At 31.5% G+C, this 19,166-nt stretch overlaps 2 protein-coding genes across 4 annotated transcripts; one reads left to right on the forward strand and one right to left on the reverse strand.

Annotated features, from left to right (window-relative positions):
• Positions 1-8,614: 8,614 nt before the first annotated feature.
• LOC120125141 (ubiquitin-conjugating enzyme E2 2-like) lies at positions 8,615-11,784 on the forward strand. Of its 3 annotated transcripts, none has more exons than XM_039143636.1 (6): positions 8,615-8,797; positions 9,645-9,778; positions 9,901-9,926; positions 10,644-10,733; positions 11,222-11,310; positions 11,488-11,784. In XM_039143636.1, the coding sequence occupies exons 2-6, from the start codon at positions 9,654-9,656 to the stop codon at positions 11,614-11,616; spliced, it is 459 nt and encodes a 152-aa protein (XP_038999567.1). In that variant the 5' UTR covers positions 8,615-8,797; positions 9,645-9,653; the 3' UTR covers positions 11,617-11,784. The 3 variants fall into 3 exon arrangements, with proteins under 3 accessions (XP_038999567.1, XP_038999568.1, XP_038999566.1); XM_039143635.1 differs by lacking the exon at positions 8,615-8,797 and adding an exon at positions 9,371-9,389; XM_039143637.1 differs by lacking the exons at positions 8,615-8,797; positions 10,644-10,733 and adding an exon at positions 9,282-9,389.
• Positions 11,785-11,974: 190 nt separating this feature from the next.
• On the reverse strand, positions 11,975-12,778 carry LOC120125140 (probable LRR receptor-like serine/threonine-protein kinase At1g14390). The gene is made up of 4 exons (XM_039143634.1): positions 12,608-12,778; positions 12,523-12,538; positions 12,303-12,424; positions 11,975-12,233 (listed from the first exon to the last, which is right to left on the reverse strand). The coding sequence occupies exons 1-4, from the start codon at positions 12,761-12,763 to the stop codon at positions 12,000-12,002; spliced, it is 528 nt and encodes a 175-aa protein (XP_038999565.1). The 5' UTR covers positions 12,764-12,778; the 3' UTR covers positions 11,975-11,999.
• Positions 12,779-19,166: the final 6,388 nt, after the last annotated feature.

A 19,166-nucleotide genomic window follows, 5' to 3' on the forward strand; every position in this document is an offset into this window, starting at 1 on the left:
AAGAAAATGTTAAGTATGTTATTTATGTATAGTGTTCAAATTTAGTAGCTCGTATCAGAGGGGTGGGATGCGTTCATGAGGAGTCTTAAGTCTGTTGTTTTGGAGTTTGGTTGCTCTGGTTTTGTTCTTTCTCTGGGGGATTCTCCGGTGGCCTGTGTGCTTTTCTTTCTTGATTTTGTGGAGGTTTTGTGTTTAACTGTTTTGCTAATTGTTTTTATGTGTTTCTCAAGGCATGTGTTTGCCTTCTTTCGAAGCTGTGTAACAGCAGCTTAGATATATTGCTGAGGTTCCCTGTTTCTCAGACAGTGTGTTTTTTCTTGAGCTAGTTTTCTGGCTTCCTTTCCATCTCATGGTTCACTCTTTTTCCTCCAAATAGGTGTAGGGAGGTTTTTTAACGAGGTCCATGGGGTGGTGTACCTTGTATCTCTCTCAATACAAAGTACCCATCTTACAAAAAAAAAAATGTAGTAGTTATTGTGCATGTTTTCATGGTTCGTATGCTATATCATGGTTATGTCGTCATGTACATGCTAACCATGGAATTGTAAGTTTTGTACTGTGTTAGAGTATTCATAGATTAAGAAAGCATGATAATTAAGTAAAGACATATTTATGATGTGCTTTGGGGTGTTAGATATGCTTTGTTAAAGATATATTAATGTTTAAGAAAGATTTTAATTTTGGAAATGTGTGTTTTAAACCCCTTTTGATGAATCTAAATGTTTTTGAGACCTTTTTGTTTTACATGGCTAACAAATTAGTCCCTAATTTAATGATTATTGTTTATATGATTGTCTATTTATTCGATCTAATTCTGATTCATTTCGACTATGTTTCGATCAATTGATGTGCTATATTCGATCTAATTTTTAATTAAATTGAATTAAGAATGTCACGCTTTCTTTCGTTAAGCAATTGATTTTCAAGATTATCAAAATTTAGTACAATTTTGACAATGCGAGGAGATTGTTGGAATGTTTTCAAAATATTTACAATCCGTCAATAGTTACAAATAGGGGTGAGCGATCAATTTAGTCGAATAAATTTTTTTTGAGTGACAAGTTCTATTTTATAACTCAAACTTGATTTGAAATTTTTTCGAGTTAAGTTTATAAAATTCGAATCGAATCGAGTCAAGTCTAGTCGAGTTGTTCAAGTTTCTTTTTAAATTTAATTATAAATATTTATAAAATACTATTTGATTCCAATTTAAAGGATTTTCTAATACCATATACAATAAAAAAATTCTTCATTTTTTTCATATATAAAATACATATATCATAGAGAGTCGAGGGACTCAACTCAAACTTAAAAATCAATCAACTAATTACTAAAAATTTTGAGTTATTCAAGTCCTATTTTATAACTCAATTCGAATTTGAAATTTTTTCAAGTTGATTTTATGAAATTATAACTCGAAGTCAATTCAAGTCGAGTCGAGTCGAAAAGATTGATTTTTCGAGTTGAGTTTTAGTCATTCTCAATTACAAATGAAATGTTGAAAGAAATACGTTGAACTTATATTTTGATATAACAAATTATGGTAAAATGTTTTAAACTTGATCGAATCTGTTCAAAGATTTAAAAAATAATTCAAAACCCATAAAATTAGAATTTGAACACAAAATGTTTTTCTAGGTAGGTAGTGTCGATATTGTTCTTACAGTATCAGTATTACATGAATAGTACTGATATTGTTCTTGCAGTACAGATGACAAAAGTAAGATAAGTATAGATACTCCCATGGTAGTATCGATACTACTTGTTGTTTTCAAATATGCTCAAATTTCAAAATGTAAAATTGGTACCAATACTCTAGGAGTATCAATACTACTTTACACAGTAGTATCGATTCTATATAACCTTAATATTGATACTGGTTAAGCCCAACAATCATTACAGACTAGTTTATTTAAATATTACTAGAGAAATATCGATACTCCATGTTCTTGACAGTTTTATTTTACAAAAAAATAAGTCTACAACAGCTAGAAACGACCACAAACACATTCTAACTTATAAAAACTAGTCAAATATATTTGAAGAAGGTTACAACACCTATCCAAACAATCTAGATCAAGAGAAAATCCATTTGCACTCTTTATTTTCTATTTTCTCTTGTAAATGCTTTGAGCTTAATTGCAAATCTGCTAGGATTGAAGAATCTTAAATGAACAATCGAAAATGTGCCAAGAGGGGATGAATTGGTTTTTGAGTTTAGGGAGTAAGGAGTATAAAAAGATAGACAATTTGCACAAGGATTTATAGCGGTTTGACTTCTCAACCAAGTATACATTCTCCTACCTTAGCTCCTCACTAATGATTTTCCAAAAAATTCACTAATTTGTTCTTTCTTTTTACAGGACAAAGAGATAACATTTACACTCCCTAGTTTTTCACAGGCTAAGCTACAACCAAACTCCTTTTACAAAAGAAAAAAGATGTAAACAAGAAAACCTCTCTAAGGTAGGTGTTTACAAATATTAGACTCACTAAACACTAATATTTACGAGAGAAAGGAAAATAGGAATAAAAAACTCTTCTCTTGTGTTTGATTTCTTGGATAGGTGTTCTAACCCTTCTTTAAGTGTCCTCAACTTATTTTTATATGTTGGAATAAACTTGTGGTCGTTTATAACCGTTGGAGATCATTTTTCTACAAAATAAAACTACCCAGGACAGGGAGTATCAGTACTCCTTTAATGAGTATCAGTACTTCCTTTATAATATTTAAATAAACTAATCGTTACTAGCCGTTGGCTTGACTAGTATCGATACTATCATCATGGTATCGATACCTATTTTGCATTATGGAATTGAGATATTTGAAAAACGCTGATAGTATCGATACTTCTCTTACCTTTGGTATCGGTACCACGTGAACAATATTGATACTGTTCATGCAGTATCGATACTGTAAGAACAGTATTGGTACTACGTACGAGAAAAACAATTTTGTGCTCAAATTCTAGTATAATGGACTTTGAATTATTTTTGAGAACTATGAACAAATTAAATTCAAGTCCAAAAATATTTTGTCTTAATTTGTTATATCAAAATATTATAAAACATGGTTAAACAATCTCCCATTTTTGATAAAATAAAAACATTTGAAAAATTGTTTTGGCAAAACTCCCCCTTAATAAAATATTTAATGTAAAAGGGAAATATTTGGAAAGTTTTAAAGCTCCCTTTTTTCATTGATAAATTGAATTTTTCAAACCTATATTTCTCCCCCTTTTTGTTATATAAAAAATAATTCAAACTTTTAAGGTACAAAACAACAATGGAGAGTAAGTAGTGATTTTAACATAAAATCATTTGAAAAATTAAAACTCCTCTCAATAAAAGCATTTCAAGAAAAATTTTGACACAAAAGTTTGACACTTAAAAGACATTGAATTTCAACAAAGATGAACGAACAAGTTAATACCACAAGAAATTCAATATATCAAAGTCTAATATACTTTATGCAATACCAATTGTTGTATTTAAGTGCATGTGCATAAAGTTATCCAAAAAAATGTTATGCATTTGAAAAATTGATATCAATTGTTAGAGAGATATCATTTGCAATAAATCACATAAATAAACATTTAAATTAAGGTTAAAAAAATTAAAATTTGTAAAATCAAAGTATTAAAACCAATTTAAATTCATTATGATGAACAAACATTTATGAAAAATCATTAAAACTTTATAAAATATTCATCACAACACTTTTTAACATATATGAGATAGAAAACATAGAATTATTTAAAATCAAAACCATGCATGCTTAAAACAAATAGTCAACCAATTAATCAAAACAAAAAACATTAAGCTTAGAGGTTACCCATTCCATATCAAGTGTGGCTAGAGCATTTGAGTATCTTCACTTTCATCACCATTGCTCCCACACTTCTACAAGAGACATTCATTTAGCTTTTGGTATCTAAATTGCTTTGCATCCTTAAACATTAGTTTCAATGCCCCTTGTTCCTTTTGGAACCCATACTTGTTTAATTTTAAAACGTTTTCCTTTCTTTAAAGGACAAGTATGTTCCAAATGACCATGAAAATAGCAATGTGAGCATTTTTCCATTTTTAAACATAATTAGTTGTTTCTAGAAATTAATTCTTTTTCTTTTGTTAAGTTATCAAGCTTAACTTTCAAATCAATTTTTTTTCTAAATCATTGATTTTGATTTTTGAAAGCTCTAAATCATTTTCAAAGTTTCATTTTGTTTTTCAAAATCAACTTTTTCTTTCAAAATCAAATCATTTTCAACTTTAAATTTTGAAATTATTTTTTTATATTTGGAATTCATGGTCTCAAATTCCAAATACAACTCATCGTAATCATCTTGTAACTCTTTAAAAGAATATAAATTAGATTCACTAAAGTTTGAAAATACCTCGGGCTCTTCAAGAGCTATTAAACATAATACATTTACTGGTTCTTCTTTCTTGTCACCATGAAGTTCCTCGAGCTTATTCCAAAGCTCCTTGGCATTTGAACGAAAAGAAACTCTTTCATAGACATCGGGACCAAATGTACAAAACAACATGTTCATGGCCTTAGCATTTTGTTGGGTTATCTTCCGTTCTTGGGCATTCCACTCTTTCATCTTCTTTTATGGAGAATAGTTGTTGTTCCCAATCATCTCCCATGCATCAAGATCATTAAATTGGATGAATAACTTCATTAATTTCTTCCAATGATTGTAGTTGGCTCCATTAAAGTATGGAGGCTTGTCGATCGGTTGTGAGTCTTCCATGTGGAACAAGCCGGAGGTGGAAGCCATCTTCTCGGTAGTGTTAAAATGAATATAGCTTCTTCTAGGATCGTCTCAAGGTTGTTAGAACTTCTAATGAGTCAAGCTCTGATACCAATTATTAAGATTGAAGAAACTTAAATGAACAACTGAAAATGTGCCAATAGGGGGTGAATTGGTTTTTGAGTTGAGAGAATAAGGAGTATAAAAAGATATTCAATTTGAACAAGGATTTATAGTAGTTCTACTTCTCAACCAAGTCTACATCCACTACCTTAGCTCCTCACTAATGATTTTCCAAAAAATTCACTAATTTGTTCTTTCTTTTCCAGGCAAAGCGATAGCCTTTACACTCCCTAGCTTTTCACAGGCTAAGCTAGAACCAAACCCTTTTTACAAAAAAATGTAAACAAAAAAATATCTCTAAGGTAGGTGTTTACAAAGATTAGGCTCACTAAACACTAATATTTATAAGAGAAAGGAAAATAGGAATAAAAAGTTCTTCTCTTGTGTTTGATTTCTTGGATAGGTGTTCTAACCCTTCTTTAAGTGTCCTCAACTTATTTTTAAATGTTCGAATAAGCTTGTGGCTGTTTTTAGCATTTGGGGATCATTTTTCTGTAAAATAAAACTGTCCAGGACAGGGAGTATCAGTACTTCTTTAATGAGTATCGATATTTCCTTTATAATATTTAAATAAAATATATGTTACTAACCGTTGGGCTTGACTAATATCGATACTACTTTATAAAGTAGTATCGATACTCTTTTGAGTATCGATACCTTTTTTGCATTCTAGAATTTGAGCTATTTGAAAAACACTGATAGTATCGATACTACCTTGAGAATATCGATATTTCTCTTACCTTTGGTATCGGTACCACGTGGATAGTATCGGTACTGTTTATGCAGTATCGATACTATAAGAACAATATCGTTACTACGTACCAGAAAAACAGTTTTGTGCTCAAATTTATAGTTTAATGGACTTTGAATTATTTTTAAAACTTTTGAAAACTTTGAACAAATTCAATTCAAGTCCAAAAACATTTTGTCTTAATTTTTTATATCAAAATATTATAAAATATGGTTCAACAAAATCTTTAAGATTCGTTCTTGTGAGCTTACTTCTTGTAAATACCTATATTTAGGGTTTATGTGTTTACATTTTTATATCATTTGTAAAATAAGTGTGGTTTTATCTTAACTTTTGAAAAGATAGAGATTTGTAAATGTTAGAAAGAATAAATTAGTGAATTTATTAGAAATCCTTAATGTGAAGTTAAGATAGTACGTGTAGACTTCATTGAGAAATTTTAATTACTCTAAATCATTGTTTCAAAATTGTCTATACTTTTCCTTCCACACCCAAAATAGGTCAATTTACCCCTTTCTGATACTTTTTCGGTTGATCATTAATTAGAGCTACAAAAATCCCAACATAATATAATATGTATGACTGATAGATTTAAAAGTAATAATTTTATTTTTTTTATTTAACTATTGGTATATAATCTATTCATCTTTTAATTAATAAAATATCATCTTTTGATTATTAATCAATATAATAAGAGATGTGATTATCTAAATGAACTATTATTAGATAATTTTATTTTCACAAATAAACATAAGATCTTTTACAAAAGGTTAGTAATATATTCAATAATTGGATTTAGTAGTAAAAGAGAATATTATTTTTTAGAGATTTTAGGTTCAAGTAATTACGTCTGCATAGTGCGTGTATGTTGTGAGTTAGTTAAGAAAATTCTAAAGAGATACTTGATAGTATTTTTTTGGGTAAACTACATGTTTAGTAGCCTATCTATCACTTTTGTTTAGTTTTGGTCACTCAATTATTTTTTTCAAAATGATTCCTAAACTTACATTTTAGTCAACCACCTTTAAAAAAATTAATAGAACTACTAACGTGTTATTTTTATTTTTTCAATGATGACATGACATCAACATCATCGTTAATTTTTTAATTGTGGATGACCAAAAGAAAATCAAAACTAAACGTTAGATATGATTTTTTTTAAATAGTTAAATGACCAAAACAAATAATAGGATAGTTAGGAACAAAGCTAAGCTTTGTCTTAGGGGCCATCGCCCCCTATTTTTTTATAATTTAAAAATATACAAGGGTAAATATCAAATTAGACCTTCTAATTTTAGTTTATTTTGATGTTGTCCTGTTCAATTCTATGGTTAATTATATCTTGTCCCCTTATTTTTCATGATTAATTATATTTTCCCCCTTGAGTTGGTATCTTGACTCCATATTTAATGATAATTAAAGTACTAAACATAGAGTTACCTTAATTTCTTTACCAATGAAATTGATTGTTTTACAAGGATGAATACAAAGTTTTTTATTATAAGATGTGAACTTAGAAATTTAAAGAGGCTAAAATTATAAAATTTTAAAAATATAGAATTAAATTATTAAATAAAATATTAAAAAAATACTTAAATTATATAAAAATTTAATTTTTTAAAAGAATATGTTATACCATAACACTCCTCGATTCATCAATGTTTAAATATATTTTATTAGTGACGGGCGCATGGTTTTATGTTATCTAGGGAACTTGAACTTTTAAATTTTTATGGGAGCGAACTTGAACATATAAAATTTCAGTAGGTAAAAATAGATTTTCAATAGAAAATACATAGAAAAAAATCTAAAATATATAATCATTTTAAAATTTCAAGGGGGCAATCGACCCCCTCGATACATCCTTGGATTTTACTACTAATCATAAATTTTATTACTACCTCCGTCCCACTAAATTTGTCCTTTATTGATTTTTTTAAAGTTATTTTTTTTAAATTTTGGCAATGATTATTTTAAACATTTAAAAAATATATATTTCAAAACTACTTAATTGAGTGTTTAACATATAATATTTTTATATTTTTATTAATAACAAATCTTAAATAATAATGAGACACATTTGAACAATTCTGATAAAAATCAACAAAAAATAATTTAAATAGGACAGAGAAGAATATATTTTTGGACCGACCATAGTATTCCATTATGTCGACATTGAAAACTTTATTCAATGCCTCTCACCATTACAGAAATAATAAACATTCTAGAAATATATCTAAACTACGTATCTTATTATTATTATTATTTTGTTCAAAAGAAAAGAAAGGACACGTGGGAATATTTATGGTGGCGTCGTTTCGCCAGCAAGTTGCCAACCATTGTCCCACCCAAACAATATATAAGAAAATTTTGATTGGGGTAAATATCCTTTTGATCCCCTGAATTTGAGCATTTTTCATATTGGTACTTTATTTATTTTGTCTATATTGGTATCTATACCTATATTCCGTTATGCACTTAACACCGAAATGTTTAACACTTTTAATTTTAAAAAAAAAAGATGTGACACTAACCTCTTATAAGGTGACACGCATTAATTTTAAAAAAATAATTTTACATATATTTTAAATAGCAATAATAAAAATATATTTTTAAGACTTAATTATGAAATAAGTATCCAAATAGTATTCTCTCTTTTCTTTCTTTCTAAATAATTTTACTTAATTATAAGAGATTGACACTGCCAGCTCATTAGAAAATTAACAGTGCTAAAATTTTGAGATTAAATGTGTGACAGGATATAAATACGGGTCCCAAAGGACAAAAATATTAAAAATACCAATATAGAAAATATGCTCATGTCCAAGGGTTAAAACGCAAATTATTCGAATTTATTTTAGTAAATAGAACTAGAAATAAAAAAATGATAAGTATGGATAAAGGAACGGTGACCCAGAGCAAATCCATGGTAGTCGTCTTCTCTGTTAAAGTGAAAATTAAATTAAATATTCAGAAAATAAAGTCTTCTCCTTTGGATCACTCGGTGTATAATTAATCAAAAGGAACGAATAAATAAACGTTTCTCTGATATTATTTTCCATTTTTTAATCAGCAATTATTGGGAAGGAAAATTTGTTAACTCGTTGGATTCTGAAGCTTTCTTTTGGAGGATCCTTGTAAACTCGCCGCGTTTACTCAGAAAGTAATACTCTTTTTCTGTCTTCCCTTCTATTTGTCGTTGTTTTCTGTTTCTTTGATTGGATTTTCTTTCTTCCTTTAACTCTTACTTTGAATTAGGTCTGTTAATTATATAACCGAGGGAAACTCTGGATTTGATTGTTAGATAGGTTGGAGCATTAGATTTTTATCGTCGTTGTTGTGGTTATGGATCTTGGGTTATGTAAGTTTTGGGGATCTAGGATTGGTTTCTTTTGGGTATTAATTAGATGTGTCTCCATCCGTGGTGATTTTAACTCTTTATGGTTTGATTTTCTTAGATATTTTTAGACGCTTGTTTCATCTGATAATTTTAATGAATGAACTTTATTTTTGATTTTATTTTTCAGTGTTTGTGATCTGCTTAATCCGTGTCCAGAACAAAACTTAAAAGCAAAAGTCTGCTTTATGTCATCTTTGGTCTCTCCCTTCGTTGCTTAATGTATCCGGAGAATTATAGTATATTGTTTTCCGATATGATGAGTCTGCAAATTGTCTTTTCTCGATGATTAGAGCTTGAAATTCCAAATTGGAATTGTTTAGTTCAAATATTCGGGATCACAGTTAGAGTTTATATGGTGGGAGATAGTTGCCTCCTATTGTGTGTTTCATGATTATATCTCTGCTTGCATCTCAAAGTAGAAGATTGAAGTTTGTTTGTCAATCTGCTTGTAAAGTTACAAATCAAATCTTCTAACAGAACTCGGCATTGTTCCTGAACTCTGGTTTTAGGCTAATCTGTTTGATGTTTATGTTAAGGAACTCTAGCTTCTTTTATTCTTGACAATATCCAAGTTTGTATTGATTTGGGTTGGCTTCCTTTAAATTTGCAGGCGGTGAGGATGTCGACTCCAGCAAGGAAGAGACTGATGAGGGATTTTAAGAGGCTGCAACAAGATCCTCCTGCAGGAATTAGTGGTGCTCCTCAAGATAACAATATTATGCTCTGGAATGCTGTTATATTTGGGTATGTGGGAAAATAAGACTGGAGTGTCGGTTTTTTTTTTTTTTTGGTGTGGAATTTTTTGCTCTTTCTTATAGGAAGATTAAATAACATTGTGTTAACGACTTTGCTTAATGGATTTGCAGGCCTGATGACACCCCATGGGATGGAGGTAAAGTACATTCTGGTGGATTTTTCTTTCTGAAGTATCAGATTTTCATGTAGTTGTTTGGTGTATTTGTTTGCTTTTCTTTTTAGAACATTGTTATGTGCATTATATATTGTTAAGATCTAATTAGACACAATTCACCAGTAATTCTACTGCCCCATACTCATATTATCTATTTACCATGCAGTAAAAGGTTACTTGCTTTACCCCTATCCTTTTTTATCTACATTTTCTGTATGGTTTTGTGAATGATGAATTTCCCCCCATATTGAGGTAAGTTTTGGCCTAAAAAACAGAACAGAGTTTCTGTGAATCTTATGAGCAGGTACTTCATGTAAAATACTGAAGGTCAGATTTATTTGATAGGAGTGGCATAGGTAATTGTCCCTTAGAGTTATTTTTCATGTAAATAATGAAGCAGGTGATGTTAAACAACCTTGTGATGGACTAAAACCTTGAGGAAAATTTTGAAACCTGATGACCCTGAAATCATTTTAAGAATGCTCTTAAGAAAATGGCCTTTGCCCTTTTGTCGAATGCATTTTAACCTTCAAACCATGACTGTGATTAATGGTTTTGCTTATTTCTATTGTAAATTTTAGTTTGAAATACTAGTTTTTCAGGATCATCTGAGCTATTTCTTTGGATAATTTTATCATAGATGTAGGTATATTGCTAAGAACTATGAATATTCTCTATCTTGATATTTCGATCCTTCAGGTACATTTAAACTGACACTTCAATTTATGGAAGATTATCCAAACAAGCCACCAACTGTTCGTTTTGTCTCTCGAATGTTCCATCCTAACAGTGAGTCTCCAGAAAAATCCAACTCTTAAGAAGCTATATTGATATTTTCATGTTTTCTTGCCCTGCAGTTTTAAATTTTTTACCAGTTGCTTTAACTTGTAAATAATTTCTGTAAGATAAGCTTATCCTTTCTTCCATGAAAGTTGTAATGATATATAGCGTGAGACTGTAGTGTTTATGGTTGTGTCACCCATCAAGCTGTTATCTTTTATCGGGGCTATACTTATTCAAAAGTAGACCTAATTGTTTGAATACTTGTGATTTATGAAAGACTAGAACCCTGCTCAAATATCCAATAGCTATCCATTTTTTTTATAGTTGTTTCTGCCGTAGGTGCCATCCATCCGCTAAAATATCCAATAGATAATTTGAATGTGATGTTGATTACCATGTTGCATGTTCAACTTGGGTTTCGGTTTTGTTAACTTTGTGAGGCTATAGTGTAGCTGATCTTGTTGTAATCCCCATTTTATCCTTCGATTTTTCAGTTTATGCGGATGGAAGCATCTGTTTGGACATTCTACAAAATCAGTGGAGTCCAATTTATGATGTAGCTGCAATACTGACATCTATTCAGGTATGGTACAGTTCTCAAGCATTCATTTGCAGCTATCTGAGAACCATAGTTTCGAGTATAAATAAGATTCTAATTCAAGCTCGTCATAGTCCACTACTATCTGCCTCATGTTGATACGGAAACATTGGTTTTGCCTTTAAAAGCTGGCTGCTAATGATATAATTTTTGTATATGCAGTCATTGCTTTGTGACCCGAATCCAAATTCTCCAGCAAATTCCGAAGCTGCTCGTATGTTTAGTGAGAATAAGCGTGAATACAATAGGAGAGTGCGTGAGATTGTTGAGCAGAGCTGGACAGCTGATTGACAGATCACTCGCTCATGGATTAATAGTTCGATGCCCCTTTATGTCTAAATAACATTGACACTGAAAAGATATGTTGCAAACTATTTAGAATCTATTTATCATGTTGGTTTGTTTTATAAGGATGGATAACGCTCCCTTTATTGAAATGATTTGTCGTATCTTCACGTGTTTCTTTTGTTCAATGGGTAGTTTAAACTTTCATTTTGGTGCAAAAAGCCTTAATGATGGAATGATGGTGGACCATGTTGCCATGTGAGGAACTTGTCATGATGTTGATTTTGGCAAAGAATCTTGTGTAAATACTGCTGGAAATGCACGCATATATATATATATATAACAGGTGTAAAGTTACAGAAGATTATAATTCATGGTTTGCTGAAGTATTACAAATGTGTGGCAAGGTTTCCACTGCTGCTCCATCCTTCCTGAACTTGGATCGAGTATTGCAGATTCCAAAGAACGTCCTCTATGGAAGGGCGTTTGGTTGAATCTTTGGACAGGCAATTGATGGCGAGTTGGACTGTGGCTTTCATCGAGTCGTATGCGAAAGTGCCCCTTATCGAGGGGTCTATCACACTTCTCAACTTTGATGGTCCTTCAGCCAAGCTCTTTTCCAGCTGTAACGGGAGCATTTGCAAATGGTTCATAGTGCCAGGAGAGAAGTAGAACAAATCAACTTTTCATACCTGATGTTTAAGCTCATCCAGCTCACTTGTGAATGTTGCCAGTTTCCCTGTAATAACTTGTAGCAGAAGAATCCCCAGCTGATAAATGTCTTCCTTCTCCCCATTCTCATCACTGCAGGATTTAGGGTTTTAAGTTTCAAGTCGTAGCATTGCCTCAGTGGAAATTGAAGTCGACAAGGTGGGAGAGAAAGATATTACCTGCTAAGACGACTGGCAAGGGGGCTTTCTGAACCTGTCTGCTATTTCATAAGGAAACACATGAAAAATTAGAGCACGTTATGCAATGTTGAAAAATTAGACATTACCTTAAGTGGCAAGGGGATGTTGTAATCACTGATTTTGGCTGTAAGAGTCTCATCCAACAGAACATTATCAATCCTCAAATCGTTTCCATAAATGCCAGGTGAAATCCCTGTGTGCAAGAATTGGACTCCTCTAGCAGCTCCAATGGTGATTGCCATTCTCTGGCCATTTCAGTATTTCCTTCTTTCTCCAATCTACCAGATCAAATCAAAAGTAAATTACGTTCTTCAAGGACATAACATTAACCTGCTTTCATCGTGCCGGCTAAAGTATTCGAGGGGTCAAGCTTTACCGGTAAGATACTCCCGCAGTGATCCGTTTAAAATGTGCTCGAAAACAATGAACACTGTACTGGCAATGTTGGGGTGGTCCTCGTAACACTACAGTGTCCCAAACGCTAACCAAATGGCGATGCCTTAGCTTTGACAAAACATCCATGTGTTGCATCAGATTTTGAGGTGCATGCTTCTGCTTTAGTTTCAAGCATTTTACCACCACCACTGAGCCATCTACAAGCCAACCTTTATAGAGCTGCAAACATCAAAGGTACCCAATATTTCAACTTGGGTGTAACGTTTATAAGCTTTTAACACAAATGTTTTACGGTTATGAGCCTATCAAACCAAGCTCAAGGAGCTTACTTAAACCCGAAGATGGTCATGTTCAGCTTGTAAACCAAGCTTCCTTCACCTTTTTCGTATCCTAGAGGCTAAGTCATATAGACTTCATCGGATAAGAGGCCATTTAAAAAAGCATTATTAATGTAACTTGCCTCAGAACCCATCTTTTCGCAAGTGCAAGTGACAAATAACTCGAAAATGGCGGGTTTCACTACTGGGCTAAAAGCTTCATGATAATCGAGACCTGGCTGTTGAAAAAACCCTTTCACTACCAGTCGTGCTTTATACCTCGCTATCGTCCCAAGTCCACTTTTTAACTAAAACATCATACTCTTCTTGTGCAGCAGCAGTCCAGTGGGAACTTAAAAATAAGGGTGTTCAGATTCAATCCGATCCAAAAAATCAATAACCAAAAAAAAACCAAAACCGATTTAATGTGTTTGTGTTTGATGTTTTTAAACCGATCAGTTCGGTTTGATTTCGATTTGAAAATTCGGAACCAATCCAAACCGAACCGAACCGATAATCTCTTACAATGCTTTGATATTTTGTCCCCCACCACTGTCTACGAAGCAATATTTCGAGTGGTTGCTATAATTTTGCATATTGACAATATTGAATTTACAAAAGGGAAAGAAATAAACTCATCTATGTCCAAAGATGAAAAATATTGGTTCTATCTACAAACTGTTGCTGAACTATTAATGTGAACAAACTTTACAAGCTTGCATTTGTTAAAATATATATTCTCTATTGTAAGCTTCACAAGTTTGCATTTGTTAAAATATATATTCTCTTTGCTTTTGTTATACATATGTTGTTTTTTTAATGAAAAAAATTTACGAATTATTTTGAAAAATTAGAATCTAAAAACCGCACAAATCCAAAGCGAATCAAGCCACACTTAATTGGATCGGATCGAATCGAATTTTTTTAGAAACATTCAAACCGTCCCAAATCACAAACATTTATATTTTCGAATCGGATAAATTTTTAATTAAAAATCGATTTAATCCGACCGCGAAAACTCGTACTTAAAAATGCTTCCATTATAGTGGTAGGCTCAAGGTCTGTATAGGTGACTTAAAACGCCTTGGGTTTCTTATCCCATTTTTACCACGTGTGATCATGGGATGCACGTTTTGACCAGCAGACCGAACAACATCCACAACATTTAACCCACTTGGTTGAAAACTACTATCATCAGTTGGATCACTACCCTCTTCAAGAAAATATCAATGAACACCCACATTATCCACAAGAACCAACGGGTCTTGACCTGAATTATTCACAGGAGCCAACGGGTTTGCTCCGATTCAGTAATGTGGCAAAAACTCTGGCATCACACGTGATCCATCTTCACTATTATATACAACACCAACACTCCCCTCTCGGTCACCAATATTTCCAGCTATCTCTTCATCGAAACGATCACCATTAAACTTTCTAGATTTCCACTCCTTGTACCTTCAAGAATCATTGCAACAGGTAAACTGTCAACCTGTCTGGACACCACATTGACACGCTCAAAAGGTAGACTATCGATAATCTAGGTTTTACTATCAAAATAATTTTTGATTTCTTAATAAATAAAAAGAAAAAGATAGTATAAAGAAGCAGAGTCGATCCATATGGATTACGGTTTTTATGATTTAATAAAACTCTTTCTTGATTTTAAAAGAAGATAGAATTCCAGATGAAGTTGAAAAGATATATTAAAATAAAATGAATAATAATAATAATAAAGGAAAAATAATATAATAATAAATATTAATAGTAATAAATATAAAAGGAGGATTTTTAAAAATTATTTTTAAAATAAAAGATAAGAATTAAATAAAAATAATAATTAAATAAACAAATTAAAGAGATTGAGATAAAGAGAAACTTATTATGAAAGCAGCCTCAGACTTTAGCTTTATCTCAAATTCCTCAGATCATTGAAACTGATTTTTACTTCAAGATTCACGTTGGTTACCGCAAGAACAATTTTTCGCTGCCAACTCGGATTGCGTCGTTTCAACAATAACTGATTCTGATATCAGTTTCCTCTTAGCAAACAATTTTGTTAAGTGTGTTATCGGGAAGTTGAATATGCTTCAATAAGCAAATCCTTCTTCAAACGTTAACCATAATAATATCTGAACCAATGTCAAATCGTTTTGATTTGAAAAGTAAGCTCAGAAAACAGAGAGAAAATCTGAAGCGATTTAAGTACCTTACAATTCTCACATTTGGAATTGAGCCTTCTTTTTAGTCTTCGGCTTGAAAGAAAATTAGCTAAGCATGACCAAAGTCATACTTAGCATAATAGAAAAGTATGCGAAAAATAGAGAGAAAGCTAGAGAGAAAAAGAATATTTTATTCTCAAATGAGAGAAATATGTTTCTAAGCTCACCCTTAGAGGGTATTTATAGCCTTCAAATTTCTAAAAACAAGCTAAAACATTTTAAATCCTAATTAAAACACTTAAAACTATTTAAACTAAAATACCTAAAAAAATAATATAATATTCTAAATCCTAATTAAAATATTAAAACCTATTTCAACTAAAATACCTAAAACAAAGAAAAATATAAAAATAATATCCTAAAACTTAATTAAAATACTAAAAACCTATTTAAACTAAAATACAAAGATAAAATATAATGTTTAAATATTATCCTAAACTTGAGTTTAATTCAAATTCGAATTCCAACCAGCTTTGATTTTGAAAATAAAAAACTGCAGAATTGTGTCCTTTTTGTGCAATTTCCAGAATCTTACATCCTGTACAGAAAATGAATTAAAATAAATAAATAAGCCACAAAAATCAATGATTAAAGAGTAATTTAAAAGTAAAATATTAACTAAAATAAGCATTTATCAAATTCCCTCTCATTTATTGAATGCTTATCCTCAAGCATACCTCAATTAACATATCAAATCATAAGTTGTCATCTTCAATTTCAATTTATTCCTCAAACTTCCAATCTAATTAAGTCCATGACATTTGCCAAATTCAAGTTACAATCAAGCAAAGATACAACCAAGAAAATTTAAAGTAAGCAAGATATCAAAATTAATTGCCAACTTAAATGAGACATGACTCAAAATCTCACAAAGATTCACACATATCCGCTCAAAGTGTTTGGGGTAAATGAAATCGCTCAAACCGAAACTAACCAAAATATTACCATAGGCTTGAAATCCAATCAAGTCCCCACTACAAAAAATGAACATAATGCAATAATCAAGGGGTCTTTAAACAAGGTGTAATGAGCTTAGGTTAGGGTAAGGAAAAGGCCAAAAAGAAAGGTTTAAAATACTGAAACAAGAGATCATAATAATTAAAAACAATCCACGAATTAACATGAAGCGCAATGAAGAACAAAATAAGGAAAAAGAAAAGATGAAAGACAATTGAAGCGGTCGATTTTTCCTTCCCCTTTTTTAATTTTTCTTCCGAACAAAGGGTTTTCTTCTTCTTATTCTTTTTTTTGCTGTTCGAAACAATGAACAACTTTTTTTCATGGAACAACAATGATACAAGATCTCAAGTCTGAAAAGAGATGAAAAATAAAAAGAAAGGCTTCGGGTTTAATTATGAGGTGTAAAACAAAGAAAGGGAAATAGACTCAAATGTGATTCACCAGTGGATATATAAACGGGTAGGCTTTTGGGAAAAGTGGGTTTATCCTAGGTGCTCCTATCATATTAAAACATTACGTTAAACATGTAGTCTCGATATGCATTGTGATTACAAGTTCTAGAATATCCTAATTAGTTTGACACACACAAGTCAAACAATGAGCAAGAAAGAAAATGTATGCTCGTTAGGTTCAAATCTCACAAGAAAAAATTATATGCATTGAGCCAAGTTCATCTCTATCGACAAAAACATGAAATATCAATACTCAACAAAAAATTCACCGGCTATATCAATCACCAATCATGCAAATTAAATTCGATAAAAAACATGGTCATAATCCAAAAGGAAGCAAGAGTATAAAGCAAAATTCAAGACTAGCAACCAACGATCCCATCATATCAACATCAGAATGACTCAATTTCAAACAATTAAACAAGTCAAGAAAAATTTGACACATGATTATCCTTCCCCCTCACTTATCCCGTTTTGTCCCAAAACGTATATCAAATTTAAAAACAAAGAGAGGGAAAAAGAATGCTCACCAATCTAGTGGCGACCACGGCCACTTCGAGATGAGCTGTTGTAGAGTATAATGTTTGATACTGTACTGTTTTGTTCAAACTTTTTTGAACAGTTCGAACCAAATCTATTTTTTTCTGCACTGTATTGTTCGAATTTGCTGTGTATTTTTCTGTACAGTTCGAACCAAGTCAATTTTTTTGCACTACTTTTTCATTAAATATTCGATCGAAATTCAGATCTGTTCAGAGAAAAAATAAAATAAAATAAATCAAAATAAAATAAATAGAATGAAATAAAGTTCACTAAAAAAATAAAATAAAAATAAAACGAAATAAAATGAAAATGAAATGAAAATAATAACGAAATGGGTTACCTCCCATCAAGCGTTTTTGTTTAACGTCGTTAGCTCGACAACCTGATTTTTCAAAGCATGGGTTCCTCTAAATTGATTTCTTCGATTAGACCAACTGGAGCATTTTCATAATATGGCTTCAATCTTTGACCGTTAACTTTAAATCGTATTCCTGAGTTATCTTCGATTTCAACGGCACCATGAGGAAATACTTGAGTAACTGTAAACGGTCCGAGCCATTTTGATTTGAGTTTTCCTGCAAAAAGTTTAAATTTGGAGTTAAATAATAAAACCGTTTGACCGACAAAAAAAGTTTTAAAAGAAATTATACTATCGTGAAATTCTTTTGTTTTTTCTTTAAATATCCGAGCATTATCATAGACATTTCTTCGGATTTCCTCAAGTTCTTGAATGTGTAATTTCCGAGCTTCACCAATTTCATCCATGTCCATGTTACATTGTTTAACAGCCCAATAAGCCCGATGTTCTAACTCGACCGATAAATGGCATGGTTTACCGAAAACAAGCCGGTATGGTGACATCCCAATGGGACCTTTATAAGCAGTTCAATATGCCCAAAGTGTATCGGTTAATTTTAAACTCCAATCCATTCGGTCCGGTTTAACAATTTTCTCAAGAATTGTTTTAATTTTTCGATTTGATACTTATGTTTGTCCATTTGTTTGTGGATGGTAAGCGATAGCAATTCTTTGAGTTACTCCAAATTTCTTCATTAGCGACTCGATTACTCGGTTGATGAATTGTGTTCCTCTGTCGCTTATTATAGCCTGTGGCGTGCCAAACTTGGAAAAATATTTTTTAAAAAATTAACTATAGTTTTAGCATCATTATTCCGAGTGGCTTTAGCTTCCACCCATTTAGAAACATAATCCACAACTAAAATAATATAAATATTTCCAAATGACGAAGTAAAAGGGCCCATACAGTCTATTCCCCAAACATAAAGAATTTCACAAACTTGTATAGAATTAAGCGACATTTCATTCCTACGGCTTAAATTACCTGTACGTTGACATCTTTCACACGTTTTACAAAATAGATAAGAATCTCGAAAGATGTTTGGTCAATAGAAATCGTATTCAAGAATTTTATGAGCTGTACGTTTTGGCCCAAAATGACCACCGCAAGAGTAAGAATGACAAAATTATAAAATTGAGTTTACCTCACTTTCGGCAATACATAGTTGAATTACCTGATCCGAGTAGTGCTTCCATAAATAAAGATCATCCCAAATATAGTATCGGGATTCTCGCTTAATTCGATTGATTTCGGCTCTCGGAAAATCTAATGGTAATTTACTTGTGGCCAAATAATTAACCATGTCTGCAAACCATGGAGTTATGCTTTGCGCCACCATCAGTTTTTCTTCATGAAATTCTTCTCTAAGTGGTGGTTCAGATGTGGAAAGGGCAATT

The sequence above is a fragment of the Hibiscus syriacus genome, unplaced genomic scaffold, assembly GCF_006381635.1.
Source record: "Hibiscus syriacus cultivar Baekdansim isolate YM2019G1 unplaced genomic scaffold, ASM638163v2 tig00110429_pilon, whole genome shotgun sequence".
Classification (NCBI taxonomy): Eukaryota; Viridiplantae; Streptophyta; class Magnoliopsida; order Malvales; family Malvaceae; genus Hibiscus; species Hibiscus syriacus.